The sequence below is a fragment of the Bufo bufo genome, chromosome 4, assembly GCF_905171765.1.
Source record: "Bufo bufo chromosome 4, aBufBuf1.1, whole genome shotgun sequence".
Taxonomy (NCBI): Eukaryota; Metazoa; Chordata; class Amphibia; order Anura; family Bufonidae; genus Bufo; species Bufo bufo.
In genome coordinates, this window is record NC_053392.1 from 451,875,146 (window position 1) to 451,889,925 (window position 14,780).

Genomic DNA, 14,780 nt, shown 5'->3' on the forward strand with positions numbered 1-14,780 from the left:
TTTCATGATGACCGATTGCGTTTACATCACCCTCCCTGGCTTACCTGTGGAGTCAAGCATACTTACCCGTTCCCCAACGCTGAGTACTAGCTCCTTCGGTCCACCGCTCTCTTTGCTGCACTCTGATGAATGCATGTAATCTGGCACGTATAGAGGACACATGCTCCACTGCAGTGGCCCACATGACCCCTGTCCATGCTGGAAGTTTACATGCAGGGACAAGAGAGCAGTGGACTGAAGGAGCTGGGACACACAGGGAGCAGGTAAGTATGCTTGACGCCACAGGTGTGTCGGGGAGGGGAGAGAATTTAAAAACGTATTAAAAAAATAGAACTCTAATTAAGCACTGCGTAAATAACCCAGTGCTAATGACCAACATTGTCTAAGCAGCAGTGCTGTCAACATGTGAGACCAGCACAGGAGGTCATAATGTCATTGCGACCACCTGTGATGTAATGTGGAAACTCAAGCCGCAAGAGACCTGTAGCCTGTATCACATGGCATGGAGCAGGAGTCAGGTGAGTATTTTTCTTTATTTAATATATGTCGGTACTACTAGGGGGACTACAAGGGAGGATTATACACACTGGCACTATAAGGGTCATTATAAAACATGGAGCACTACAGAAGGGTGGTATACATACTAGCCCTACAGAGCAAAAAACTACAGGGGGCAGTAGAACTTCAGGAGGCACTACAGGAGGGCTTTATAACTACAGAGTGCACTACGGAAGGCATTCTAACTACTGGGGCTACTATATGAGGCATATTAAATACTAGGGGGTATTATAGGGATGCATTAACTACTGGGGACACTATACGCAGCCTTATGACTACTGAGGACTCTATAGTGGTGCCTTTCAGAATATCTATTTCTACTGGAGCACTATAGGGGGCATTATTATTATTGGGCACAATATGGAGAGCAATGCTACTAATGGGAGCACTCTGGGGAGCATTATCCCAATTGGGAGCACAGTTACTAATGAGGGCACGGTGTGAAAATTACTATTGGTGGGACTTTCGGGAGCACTATTACTATGGAGGACTATGGCACAATGGCATTTACATTTTTTCCACTATACTGTTTGTGGCTATTGGGGAGCTCAACAGGCACGGTATTGGGGTAGCAGAAAGATAGCCTTTTTGGGGCATTAGGAGGCATGAGGATAAAGGAAAAGTGAGGAACCTAAGATGCCTGAGTGGCAAACTCTGCAGAGATAAGACGTGGCTTAAAGAAGTCATAATGTCAGATGAGGAAAGAGAACATCTACATCAGAGGAGACATCACCGAATGCAATAGGAAAGTAGTTCTGAATTCTCCTGTATTTTTCATAGCACTGTATACACACAGTGCTATATCCATCCACATAGTAGATTTGGGGGAGGCATTGGATTAAGAATTTGGCACTGGGAAGGGGGAGGAGGAGGAAGAGGAGGGGGTGCAATCTCAATTTTTCTCTGACAGCAGAAAAGCTAGAATCCGCCCTGTATGTGGCAGGATCATTCAGCCAGCCAGGCTGCAGCTAGGCCAGGGCAAAAAGTGTTAGAGCAAAGGCAATCTCGGTTTAAGTTTAAATTCTTAGATGGCTTTGTAAATATAAATGGTTGCTATGGGCAACCAGATCAATTTCTCACAGGCACTTTTGATGAATGGGGCAGCACAGCATGCCTTACCTCTCACAGATTTCCTCCCATTGCTTTGGGTTACATGCCACTCTGTGCAAACATTACACATATAGCTATCAAAACTAATTAACAAATTGCAGTAAAAATTCATGTAACACAGAACTCCTAAAGCAGAGATTATCTTTTTATTATTTTCTGTATAGTGACATAATACAGGGCTGCTTCTAAGCAGGGAAGGTCTCAGGATTGTTCTTAGGCAAGAGGAAGGTGTTAAACCAGGGGCTGATAGAAGTTGGTGCGAACAAGACGGCATGAGACACCTGCTGCAATATGATTTACTAACTGTTTTATTACTAGCAAAAAGCTACAGCAGGCAATAACACAAATTATAATCTACAACAGCAGCTAGAAAAGGTCAGATAATAACTAAATAGGTATGAAAAATTAATTTCCAGTTAACCTCGTAAGTCCAATACATAGAACAAAGTAAAAATTCTTACTTGAATGCCATCTGAACCAAGTGGGCCAACACATCTTGAGCATCTAATGTGATTCGACTGAGATCTCTGTCTTGCTTTATAAAATTAAGTAACTCTGATGCATTTGCCATCCAGAAAGCGAGAGCTCCAGCAATATTTTTTTGCTTCTGCATAAATCGAAAAAAAAAGAAAAAAAAGCCAAATATATTTCGCAAATACAACACTAACAGTTTACATCCTTCTAAATGAGAGAAAGGTTACCATAGATAAACCAGTACCACTACATGCGCTATACACATTTTTAAATCTACATGTATGAATGTGTTAAAATGCAAGTCCTTTTATTCAGGTGGAAAGTAATGACCGATCTGGTAATTAGAACATGTGTCCCCAAGCAAATACATTATGCCCCAAAGTGCTCAGCAACAAATACTTGGTACTGGTTTATCACATTTCTCAACCATAAGAATACTGGGCCAGGTTAGATGAGACCCAAGAAATAGGAACCAGAAAAAAAAAGAAAAGAAAGGTATTAAAAAAAGAAAAACCAAACAAAACAACTTGTATTATATCCACATTGCAGTGCATTAAGCAGAGGATTATGGGATGCCAAAAAAATCACAGTCAAAAAAGAATTTTTAGTACAGCACAACCCCAGTCGCCGAATGAGTGTAATGAACTGTTCAGTCCACCCATTTATAAAAGAATATTGTATTCATATATGAAAGCAGCATGAGACTGAGCTAAGCTGAAGTAGTTGGGTTTGCCATATCCTACCTGGTCACCCTGGTCTACTTCCTGTAGAAAAACAGATGAGGAAATCAAGCAAAACAGAGAAAGAAACTTGTAAACAAATATTACAGACAAGATATGAATAAGTACAGCTCAGAAGGTAAAATGCCATTTCCATTAGGTCAGGCTCTGTTTACTAATGGACAAAGGGCTACTGTTCAAATCCTCTGCATGGTGGACCCAGCACAGCCTCAAATTATGCATTACGAGTGGAAGTGAAGACTCTAGCAGGAATGGTCAAAAGTGTACTATATATCTTACAGGTGTTAAAACCCGCAAGAGACCACAAAGGGTAAACCACTTACAAGAGTCACTGCTGACCATATAAAAAGAATCTACAATAGCAGCATGTAACAAAGCCAGTAATGACTTACCCATAATGCAAGTCTCTGTCCAGGATGATGCCAACCTAGACAGACTCGCATTATGGGCAATATATTGGTGGCTTTGTTAAATGATGCTATTGTAGATGATTTTTATATTGTCAGCAGTGACTATTGCAATGTGTACTTTACCCTTTGTGGTTTCATCTAGTGATGCGACTTTTTCCCTGCACTGTTTACGATACCTTTTTATTCACGATTTCATAAAGTATTTATAATTAATCTCTGTGCGGTCTGGCAATTTCTGATAGGCTTTCTATGTGTAGTTTTTGGTCATATGCACATGTACATACACTGCTCAGAAAATGTTAAGGATATTTGGCTTATGGGTGAAATTTCAGGATGAACCTAAAATGCACTCTAAGGCTACTTTCACACCTGCGTTAGGTGCGGATCCGTCTGGTATCTGCACAGACGGATCCGCACCTATAATGCAAACGCTTAGATCTGTTCAGAACGGATCCGTTTGCATTAGCATGAACAAAAAAAAAAAAAAAAAAAAAAAAGTTTTTTTTTTTTTTTTTTTCATGATAATGCAAACGGATCCGTTTTGACTTTACATTGAAAGTCAATGGGGGACGGATCCGTTTGAAAATTGCACCATATTGTGTCAACTTCAAACGGATCCGTCCCCATTGACATTGTAAGTCTGGACGGATCCGTTTGCCTCCGCACGGCCAGGCGGACACCCGAACGCTGCAAGCTGCGTTCAGGGGTCCGCCTGCTGAGCGGAACGGAGGACAAACGGTGCCAGACTGATGCATTCTGAGCGTTCGGGCCGCTTGTGCGAGCCTTCAAACGGAACTCACAAGCGGAGCCCCGAACGCTAGTGTGAAAGTAGCCTAACCTGTACAGATGAACTTAATGTTACCTTCTCAAAACTTTTGAATGCACACGTCCAACTGTTCAATGTTCAGTACTTTTTGCACAACTTGCTGTTCTCTAACAAGGAGCTTAACAGCAAAATTCACAACAGGTGTTTGATCCATGAATTGCCCAATAAATTTCCTGGTTCATTTAGAACTGGTATTTAAACAGTCCTCCTCATTATGCGGTTCACATTTTGACATCATGAGACCAAGATGACTCCTAACAATTGATCAACGAGGCTTCAAGCAGGATGTTCTCAGACAGAAGTGGCCACTGAGCTTATATTGTGTCACAGCAGGTCATCATCAGCAGGTTGCAACAGAGATTGGGCTCATTCAGAAGGCTGTATGCCGTCTGCAAAAACGTGGATTAGCATGTCCGCAAAAAAACGGATTGCATTCAGTTTTTTTTGCTGACCTTTTGCTGACACAGTTCAGCATGTCCGCAAAAAAACGTATTGCATTCAGTTTTTTTTTTTTTTGCTGACCCATAGACTTCATTGGGGCCATGTCCTCCATGCAGAGAGTCTGGAAGAGTAACAGAAAGGCATAGAAGTGGAAACATCCCACACTGATGACCGCTTCATTGTGAACAATGCCCTGTGGAACCAGATGAAGAATGCCACACAACGCCAATCACATTTAAGGGAGGTGATAGGTACCCAAGTGTCACATCAGACCACTCAAAACCATTTACATCAGCATGGTCTGTGTGTTCTATCACCTGCAAGTGTACCTGACCACAGGCATCATCATCATCTTGCATGGGTCAGGGAGATTCTACACTGCATAAGGGATCAATGAACGTGAGTGCTGTTCACGCATCAACCACTGTTGTCACCAACTGTGCCTTTGGTGGTGGTGGTATTAGAGTATGGGCAGGTGTGTCTGGTCAATACAGAACTGCCCTACACTTGGTGAATAGGACAGTGAAATCCAATACTACTTGAATTAGGCGCAAAATCACTGGTTCCAATGAGTCTCTGTTGGTGAATCTTCTTTATTTACATAATAAGTAATTATGCATAGAACAACGCGTTTCGGGGCTCAAACTGTCCCCTTCATCAGGTGACCATATGCTAACCTGATGAAGGGGACAGTGAGCCCCGAAACGCGTTGTTCTATGCATAATTACTTATTATGTAAATAAAGAAGATTCACCAACAGAGACTCATTGGAACCAGTGATTTTGCGCCTGATCAGAATTTTCTCCTACTGCAAGCATCCTTTGGGGGATTGGGCATCCGATCCCAAAGACATTCCTTCTGCGGCTGCACTCACGGATCCTAAAGGTCTATAAACTACCTACATATCTACAATAGAGTTGTGTCTATACTTGCACAACCCCTAAAGGTGAGCACCTCTATTTGTCAAACAATTTAGTTTGTGTTGAACGTACTACCCTATTGTGCGCCCCCCACCCCTCTCTCTTTTTGTCTCTATATTCCCCTCGTGACCGAGGGGGATTTAGATTCGCCCGTGGTACCAATACTACTTGAATGACATAATTAATCCAGTCATTGTGTCTCTGCATGAACACAGGCCTAATTTCATCTTCATGGACGACAATGCGCCAGCTTATCGAGGTCGCATCATTAGGGAACGGCGGTTGGAGACTGGGGTACCTCAAATGGAGTGGTCTGTACTTTCTCCAGACTTGAATCCCATTGAAAACCTATGGGATCAGCCGAGTTGCCATGTAGAAGCTCGTAACTCTGTTCCCCAGAACCTCAAAGACCTGAGGGACGCCCTTCAAGAACAATGGGATGCCATGCCACAGCAGACAATAAGTTGACTAGTGAACAGCATGAGACGTCGCTGTTGACCAGCAATTGATGCTTAAGGCCACTTGACAAGTTATTGAGACTTTGTGTGGGTATACCCACCACTTTTGGCTTTTGTTTCAATGAATTGTTTGAGATGAGGAAATCTCCATTGCTTGCTTCTACTTAAATACCCTACTTTCATGTTATAATGACACTCTAGAGTGAACTTATTACATTTTCCATAAAATTTTACCTGAACGTCAAATATCCCTAACTTTTTGTGAGTTGTGTATATATCCGAGTAATATTTGGTGGCTGTGTATGTATAACCATTGTGATACTGTCACTGACAGCTTACATTGTTTCTACTGGTGATTTTATAGGCAATGTATGTAGGCTGGCTTCTTATGTTTAGAGCTATATCCTACAGATAACATTGGACTTTCTATATAAAAGACACTCAAACACATACTTCAACTGTTCTCTTAATTTTAATCTAAAAGGTGGCCATACACAGACAGAAGTAGGTTGCTGGCTGTTGAACAATTATCATCTAATGAACAATTACTTGGCAGATATAGCCGTCCATATTGCTGGCTCTAGTTAGTGTGCATACACGTTCAATGACACCAGAAGAAATATCTTGAGTAGAGCTCTTTCACCAATAGGATGAAAAACACACATCTCTTTTCAGACAATGATGTTCTGTCATCAGTCGGCAAAACAATTGCTGACATTACATGACATTTGCAGAAACCTTGACAGTGAAACTATAAGTGACCCTGTTTAGAAAAATACACCCTTTAAAAGGGGTTATACGGGTTGAACGCTGGATAAAAGCTCTTTATTCTTTTACTATATATGTGTAGCATCAGAGCATTTCTTTGCTCCAACGCTCCCCCTTGTCACACTGCATCATTTAGCACAAGCCTGTGTTTGTTAACTGCCGGTGACATACCGGACATCACTATGCTAAGCGGGGACTTCCGCCTAGCAGTGAGCCTGGTGACATCACTGGCATAGATGGGCGGTCTATAGCACCCATGGGTAAATGGATTAAAATGAAATTGGCTGGAGTGGAATGAGCAAGTTAAAAAGGCTTGGAGGCAGATGATGGGTCTCAGGATTGGGAGAGAAAGTGGCTGTGGGGACCATGGGCAGGGACTGTTAAAGTGTGGATGCTTAAGCCCCGCCCCTCTCTCGAACTTCCTGTTCTGTATGTGTGTTACATCAGGCACATTCATCTAGCCTTTCCTTAGCTGAAGATGGAGAAGAATGGGGAAAAGGAAGTTCTTTCCTAAACAGCTTATGACAGCTGCTTGAAGAGTACCTTATAAGACAGAGCTATGTGCACACTATTGATTAAATGCATTTGTGTCTCATCAGGGTTTAGTTCTCCTTTTAACACATGACCATTATAATCAGGCCAGACTCATACGATCAAGTTCATTGCAAGAAACATGCTGCAAGTGTTAGCATGACTTCCCGTTCTGCTCTCTGCTCCTCTGATAGGATTGCACAGCATTATAATGATTTATATAATACTGTGTGCTCCTGCCAGAGCTGTAGCTCCTGAATTACAATGACGGAATGTCAGAACAATTCCATAGATCAGAGGTATTGCAGGGACACACAGCATTATAAATCATAATAGGAGGAGCAGGGGTCAGAACTGGAAATTGCTCTTACACAGAGTGTTTCTTGCATTAAACTTGCGCGCCTTATATCACAGACTGCTATGGCAGTCTATGGCATCTTGCTCTGTTGAGTTAAGTCTGTGTAAAATCTTCAAAGACCCGACATCCTCAACACATGTTCGGAGGATATCAGGAAAGGATTAAGGCTAGGTCTACACGACGACATTTGTCGCGAGACAAATAGGGCACAACTACACTGCAACATTTGTCGTGCAACATTGTGTTGCACCAATGTCAACAATTTTTATAATGGCAGTCTAAGGTGTCGCACTGCAACATGCAAAGCGACAGTCACAGAAAAATCCATCTAAAATGGATTTTCTGCGACTGTTGCGTCGCAGTATGTTGCAGTGCGACACCATAGACTGCCATTATAAAAATTGTTGCGCAAAATTGGTGCAACAAAATGTCGTCGTGTAGACCTAGCCTAAAAGTTAAGCTCCAGTGTTGTTAAAGACTAATGTTTTAGGTCAACTTGCATGTTTGAAGTTAAAAAGGCCTATACGGTGTCCACATCAAGGAGCAGCAATCTGATTGCTGCACCTCTCACCGATTTATAACCAATCCCTTTTAACAAGTGATCTTGATGACTGGAGAATAGCCAAAGTTGTTACTATCCACAAGAAGGGTAGTAGAGAAAATGGCTGATAACTGCAGGCCAGTTAGATTGTAGTAGCAGTAAAAATAATGAAAACTCTTTAGAAGCAGCTAATTGTCCATCTAACAACCAATAACTTGTTGGATCCAAAACAGAATGGCTTCACTGAGGTTACATCATGTTAAACTATTCTGACTTTGTCACTTGTGTTGGATGAAGGTAGTGCCATGGATATTACCTATCTGGATTTCACTAAAGCCTAGAATATAGTTCCACATAAAGAGTTACGAAAATTAGACTTAATCCTGAAAAGTCCAATGGATTTGCAGTTGGCTTAAAGGTATTGAGTCACCAGTTTTCTGCTGCCCTCACTTTTAAAATACCAAGAGCTCCAGCGCATGCCGTACAAGTCCTCATACTCATGAGCTCACTGCTCTCTCCGCCCACCTGTCTTTGACTGTTTTTTCCCCCATATAAATTAGCAGCAGGTGGGCTAATTAAAATGGGGACTCATTGGCATACGCTGGAGCTGTTCCATACAAGATTTTGGCAAATGGCTGGGTCAATTAAAGAAAGTGTCACTTGTTTAGGTGGCCCTTAGACCAGACATATATTTATACTTATTTATACACAGGTGATGAAGAAATGCACCCCATATTTTATTTTTGCTTCCACTGTGCAAACAATATGACATTGAAAGGACACATGGAAAAAATGTAATTTTTTTATTTTTTTGACTTGCTGGTCAGTAATATCTACCAAAAACTTTTGGACAAAAACACTCACTACACCCCTAGATGAGTACGCTAAGGGGACTAGGATTCAAAATGTTGACGCTTTGGGTGTTTTCAATCAATCATTCTGAAACCTGTGTGCCCCGGAAACTTGGTTTGGTTAAGGAAACACATTACATTTCAAAATGTTAAAAGTAAGTCTTCTAAACTGTCCAAAAATGTAAAAAGTATTTTTGTATAGTATGTATATATATGAGACACTGCAGTTAAAATAGTAAAAAAATATATATATTTTTTTTTTAAATAACTTAATTTTCTTAGTAAATATATGCAAATTTGTATAGGTCTAATTTAACCAACTAAATAAAAGTACAATATGAGGGGGGGGCGGGGAATTTCCGTATTACTTGGATGTGCAATACTTTTAAGGCTACTTTCACATCTGCGTATTTGCTGGATCCAGCAAAAACGCTTCCGTTAGGATAATACAATGGGCTGCATTCGTTATGAATGAATCCGCTTGTATCAACTCTAAAATGGCCTTGACGGATCCGGCACTAAAATCATTGTAAGTCAATAGGCGCCGGATCAGTTTTCATTTGTGTCCAAGAAAACAGATCCAGCACCATTGACTTACATTATGTTCCAAAGCAGATCCGTCTGCTTGCAGCGTTTTTCTGTCTGGCATAGGAACGCAACCGAACGGTACGGAGTGCATTCGGGTGCATTCCATTCAGTTTTGTCCCCAATGACAATGAAAGGAAAGGAAAAACACTGATGTGAAAGTAGACTTAATGAGTTATTCTCTGAAAGTCAAAAAAAAAAGGAGACTTTTGTATTACTTACCAGTAAAGTCTCTTTCTCGCTCTTCCTTGGGGGACACAGGAAACCATGGGTATAGCTCTGCTCCCTAGGAGGCGTGACACTAAGTGAAAGCTGTAAGCCCCTCCTCCATCAGCTATACCCTTCAGCCTGGAGAAGAGACTGCCAGTTGCGAGTCCAAGTAGTGAAAGATAACCACCAACCGGAAAAAAGAACCGTCAAGCCCCAACGGGGGCAACCAAGCCGGAACCACAACTGTAAACCCAAATGAAGGGCGGGTGCTGTGTCCCCCAAGGAAGAGCGAGAAAGAGACTTTACTGGTAAGTAATACAAAAGTCTCCTTTTCTCGCCCATATTCCTTGGGGGACACAGGAAACCATGGGACGTTCCAGAGCAGTCCCAGAAGGGAGGGACCAGAACAAACTAGACCAACACCGGAGGCATCAATCAACTGCCGCCTGCAACACCAGACGGCCTAAAGCAGCGTCAGCCGACGCATGAGTATGCACCCTGTAGAACTTGGTGAAGGTGTGCAAGGAGGACCAAGTGGCCGCCTTGCAAATCTGCTCCGTAGAAGCCCGATTTCTCTGAGCCCAGGAAGCCCCGACCGCTCTAGTGGAATGAGCGGTAACACCGAGGGGCGGAACCTTGCCCTTGGCGAGATAAGCCTCAGTAACAGCCATCTTGACAAAACGGGCGATAGCAACTTTGGATGCCGCCAACCCTCTGCGCGACCCCTCCAGAACCACAAAGAGCGAGTCAGTACGCCTGAAAGAGCTGGTTACCTCCAGGTAAACCTTGAGCGCCCTGACAATGTCCAGGCGATGAAGCTCCCTCTCCCTAGGGTGGGAAGGGGAAGGACACAAAGAGGGGAGAACGATGTCCTCGTTCAGATGAAAGGCGGAGACCACCTTAGGAAGGAAGGAAGGGACCGGACGAAGAACTACCTTGTCCTGGTGGAACACTAGGAAAGGTTCCAGACAGGAGAGTGCAGCCAATTCGGACACCCTCCGAAGAGAGGTGACGGCTACAAGGAAAATAAACTTGCAGGACAGAAGTCGCAAGGAAACCGTCCGCAGAGGCTCGAAAGGAGAAGCCTGGAGCGCTGAGAGAACCAGGTTCAGGTCCCAGGGCGGTACCGGAGGCCGGTACGGGGGAACCGCGTGAGCCACGCCCTGAAGGAAGGTCTTGACAGGACCAAGGGGGGCCAGTGGGCGCTGAAACAAAATGGACAGCGCAGACACCTGACCCTTCAAAGAACTAAGACCCAGACCTTGGGCAAGTCCGCTCTGCAGGAAGGACAAAACGGTGGGGAGAGAAAAGCGGAGCGGAGGAATCCCCAGATCGGCACAGAACCCCAAATAGGTCCTCCAGGTCCTATAATAGATCCTAGAAGAGGACGGCTTACGGGCGCGGATCATGGTGCGGACGACGTCCGCAGAAAAACCCCTACGTGTCAGGACGGTGGTCTCAACAACCACGCCGTCAAACGTAGGGACCTTAAACGCGGGTGGAAGATCGGTCCCTGAGAGAGAAGATCTTCCCTGGCGGGCAGCGGCCAGGGCGCGTCTGCCAGGAGCAGCATGAGGTCGGCATACCAAGACCGGCGGGGCCAGTCCGGAGCGACCAGAATCACCGAGACGCCTTCCGCCGCGATCTTCCGAAGGACCTTGGGCAGGAGTGGGATGGGAGGGAATATGTATGGACGCGCGAAGCCTCGCCAAGGAAGAACGAGGGCGTCGGCTCCGCAAGCTCCCGGATCCCTGGCCCTGGACAGATAGGCGGGGACCTTGTGATTGAACTTGGAGGCCATGAGGTCCACGTCCGGTATGCCCCAACGAAGGCAAATGGCCTCGAATACCTCCGGGTGAAGAGACCACTCGCCGGGGTCGACAGTGGTGCGACTGAGGAAGTCCGCCGCCCAATTGTCCACCCCTGGAATAAAAATTGCCGATAGGGCCGGGACGTGGGCTTCCGCCCAACGAAGAATGCTGGAGACCTCCCTCATTGCAGCAGCGCTGCGAGTGCCCCCCTGGTGGTTTATGTACGCCACAGCCGTGTCGTTGTCCGATTGTACACGAACTGGATGACCCTTCAACAGATAAGTCTAGTGTCGTAGAGACAAAAGGGCCGCTCTCAGCTCCAGGACATTGATCGAGAGTTTGGACTCCAATGGAGACCAAATGCCCTGGACGGATCGGGGAGGAAACACGCCTCCCCAGCCCAAGAGACTGGCATCGGTTGTAACCACCAACCAGTTGAGTGGCAGAAAAGACCTGCCCAGAAGAGGGGACTGTAACCACCAGCGGAGAGATGACCTCACCGGAGGCGATAGATGGAAGGGATGATCCAGAGACTGCGGCGATTTGTCCCAGGAGGAGAGGATCGCCCGTTGGAGAGGGCGGGAGTGAAACTGCGCAAACGGGATCGCCTCGAAGCAGGCAACCATCTGCCCCAAGACCCGCATGCAGAAGCGGAAGGACGGTCGACGGTGGAGAAGGAGACCCCGAACCGCCCCACGGAGGATCAGACGTTTTTCCGAGGGAAGACGTACTTCCGCCGCTCCCGTGTCTAAAAGCATTCCCAGGAAGACCAGTTGTCTGGAGGGGGGAAGGGAGGACTTGGGGAAGTTGATGACCCAACCGAACCTCGTCAGAGTCTCTAGAGTGAGATCCACGCTGGCAACCGCTTGAGAAAGGGACGGAGCCTTGATGAGGATATCGTCCAAGTACGGTAGCAGAAAAACACCCCTGGAACGGAGTAAGGCCAAAACCGGGGCCAGGACCTTGGTGAACACCCGGGGGGCTGTTGCCAGCCCAAAGGGAAGGGCGACAAACTGGAAGTGGAGGTCCCCCACGGCGAATCGGAGGAAGCGATGGTGACACCAGGCTACCGGAACATGGAGGTAGGCATCCTGTATATCGATGGAAGACATGAAATCTCCCTGCTCCAGGGAAGCCACCGCGAAACGGAGGGACTCCATCCGAAACCGTCGAAGGAGGAGAAAACGGTTGAGCTTTTTGAGGTCCAAAATGGGCCGCACGGAACCTCCCTTCTTGGGAACTACAAAGAGGTTCGAGTAGAACCCTTGGAACCTTTCCTCTAGAGGAACGGGGGTAATCACCCCCCTGTCCAGTAAGGCTTGAACGGCCGCGGAGAACGCAACCGCGCGTTTCGGGTCCCGTGGCGGGCGGGAGCGAAAGAACCGATCTGGAGGGAAGGATGCAAATTCGATTTTGTATCCGGAGCACACAATTTCGAGGGCCCAGGCGTCGGAGACGTGAGCCAACCAGACGTCCCTGAAAAGGAGGAGCCGGCCCCCCACCCGGGTGGGTGGGGGCGCGCCTTCAGGCAGAGGATTGCTTTGCTGCGGGTGTGCGGGCAGCCTGCGGCTTGCGCCAGGAGGGCTGCGCCCGAAAAAACGGCTTCCTATGCTTGTCCTGGGGAGGAGCCGAAGCGGCAGCTGTGGTGGGAGCCCCAGAGGCCCTGCGGGAGGACCGAAAACGAGACGCACCAGGGCGTCCGCGGGGGGCGCCCCTGGCTTGGGGTTGAGGAAGATGGGTGCTTTTACCACCCGTGGCCTCCGAAATAAGTTCGTCTAGGCGGACCCCGAAAAGGCGGGAACCCGCAAACGGTAGCCCCGCCAAGGAACGTTTGGAGGCAGCGTCCGCTTTCCAAACCTTCAGCCAGAGCTCCCTCCTGACGGAAACTGCCAGGGCGGAGGAGCGTGCAATAAGGGCTCCCGCATCAAGGGAGGCCTCACAAACAAAATTCCCGGCCCGAACAATAAGCTGGGCCAAGGAACGCAGGTCCTGGATGGGGACGTCCGAGTCCAACTCCTGTTCCAGCTGCGCACCCCAAGCAGAGATTGCTTTCCCTGCCCAAGCAGAGGCAAAAACCGGTCTGAGAGCAGAACCGGAGGCAGCAAAAATGCCCTTAGAAAGGGTCTCCATGCGACGGTCCTCCGCTGACTGAAGAGAGGACCCGTCGGGAACAGGGATGGCCGTTTTCTTTGACAGCCGGGCCACAGGGGGGTCCACCTTGGGTGGGGAAGACCATGTGGCCACGACATCGGCTGGAAAAGGATAGCAAATGTCCAGCTTCTTGGGGTTGACAAAACGGGCGTCCGGGCGAGCCCAAGCCTTAGACACCACAGAGGAGAAATCAGAGTGGATTGGAAAGACTTTTGAGACCTGCCTGGGTCTGATAAATGAGACGCTAGCTGCGTCCGAGCTAGGGGGATCATCCTGCACCTTAAAGGTGTCACGAATATCAGAGATGAGTTGACCCATCGCTGAGGCTAGCTTGGACGGCAGGGCCGAGTCCATTTCCAAATCTGAAACCGCCAATTCACCTTCAGAGAGCGAATCCTTTGGAGAGGAGAGGCTCGTCTGGGTGCGCACGCGTGGCGGGGAGAGGGAGGCATCCGAGGAGGAGGCTCGCTCTACTCTAATACGCTTCTGAGAGTGCCTAGCTCGGGAGGGGTCACTAATAGAGAGTGAACCCGCTGCAGCGGCAGAAGCAGTGGACCCGGAGGGCGCGACAATCAGAGAGGCGTCCTGCGGGGTAGGTGGCCTGTCTATTAGGCGGCCCACGACATGAGTGAGGCTTTCCACGGCCTGGGACAGGGATCTAGCCCAGTCAGGCGGGTCAGAGGCAGCAGGGAGCGACACAGCGGGCGACTGAGGCTGCGGTGGAGCCCGGCATGCAGTACAGTGCGGATCAGACTGCCCCCGGGGAAAGGGTTCCCTACAAGCAGTACAGGCATGGTACCAAGGCTTGGCGGCTGCAGAAGGGTCTGACATGGTGGAACAAAGATGTTGCACTTAAAGTGGGAGACCCCAAGGAAAGGAATGGGGATAACACCCAAGCGACAGTACTGTGGCACGGAGGGGGTTAAAAGTCCTACCAGACCCGGATGATGCAAGCGGCAGCGGTAAGGGGAACAGACTGAGGAGGCTGTGGAGGAGAGGCAGCAGCACCGGCTTCGGATCGCACTGCAGAGAGGATT

General features: G+C 47.2%; 1 protein-coding gene across 11 annotated transcripts in view; it reads right to left on the minus strand.

Moving 5' to 3' along the window:
* Positions 1-14,780, minus strand: part of AFDN (afadin, adherens junction formation factor) — a 508,028-nt gene that overhangs the window by 238,125 nt on the left and 255,123 nt on the right. For 8 of the 11 annotated variants that reach the window (XM_040429419.1, XM_040429420.1, XM_040429424.1 and 5 more), the window contains exons 15-16: positions 2,886-2,906; positions 2,130-2,275 (exon numbers count right to left, since the gene is read on the minus strand). In XM_040429419.1, the coding sequence (XP_040285353.1) occupies positions 2,130-2,275; positions 2,886-2,906 (167 nt within the window). The remainder of the gene's footprint in view (positions 1-2,129; positions 2,276-2,885; positions 2,907-14,780) is intronic. The other 3 variants (XM_040429421.1, XM_040429428.1, XM_040429422.1) reach the window with 1 other exon arrangement.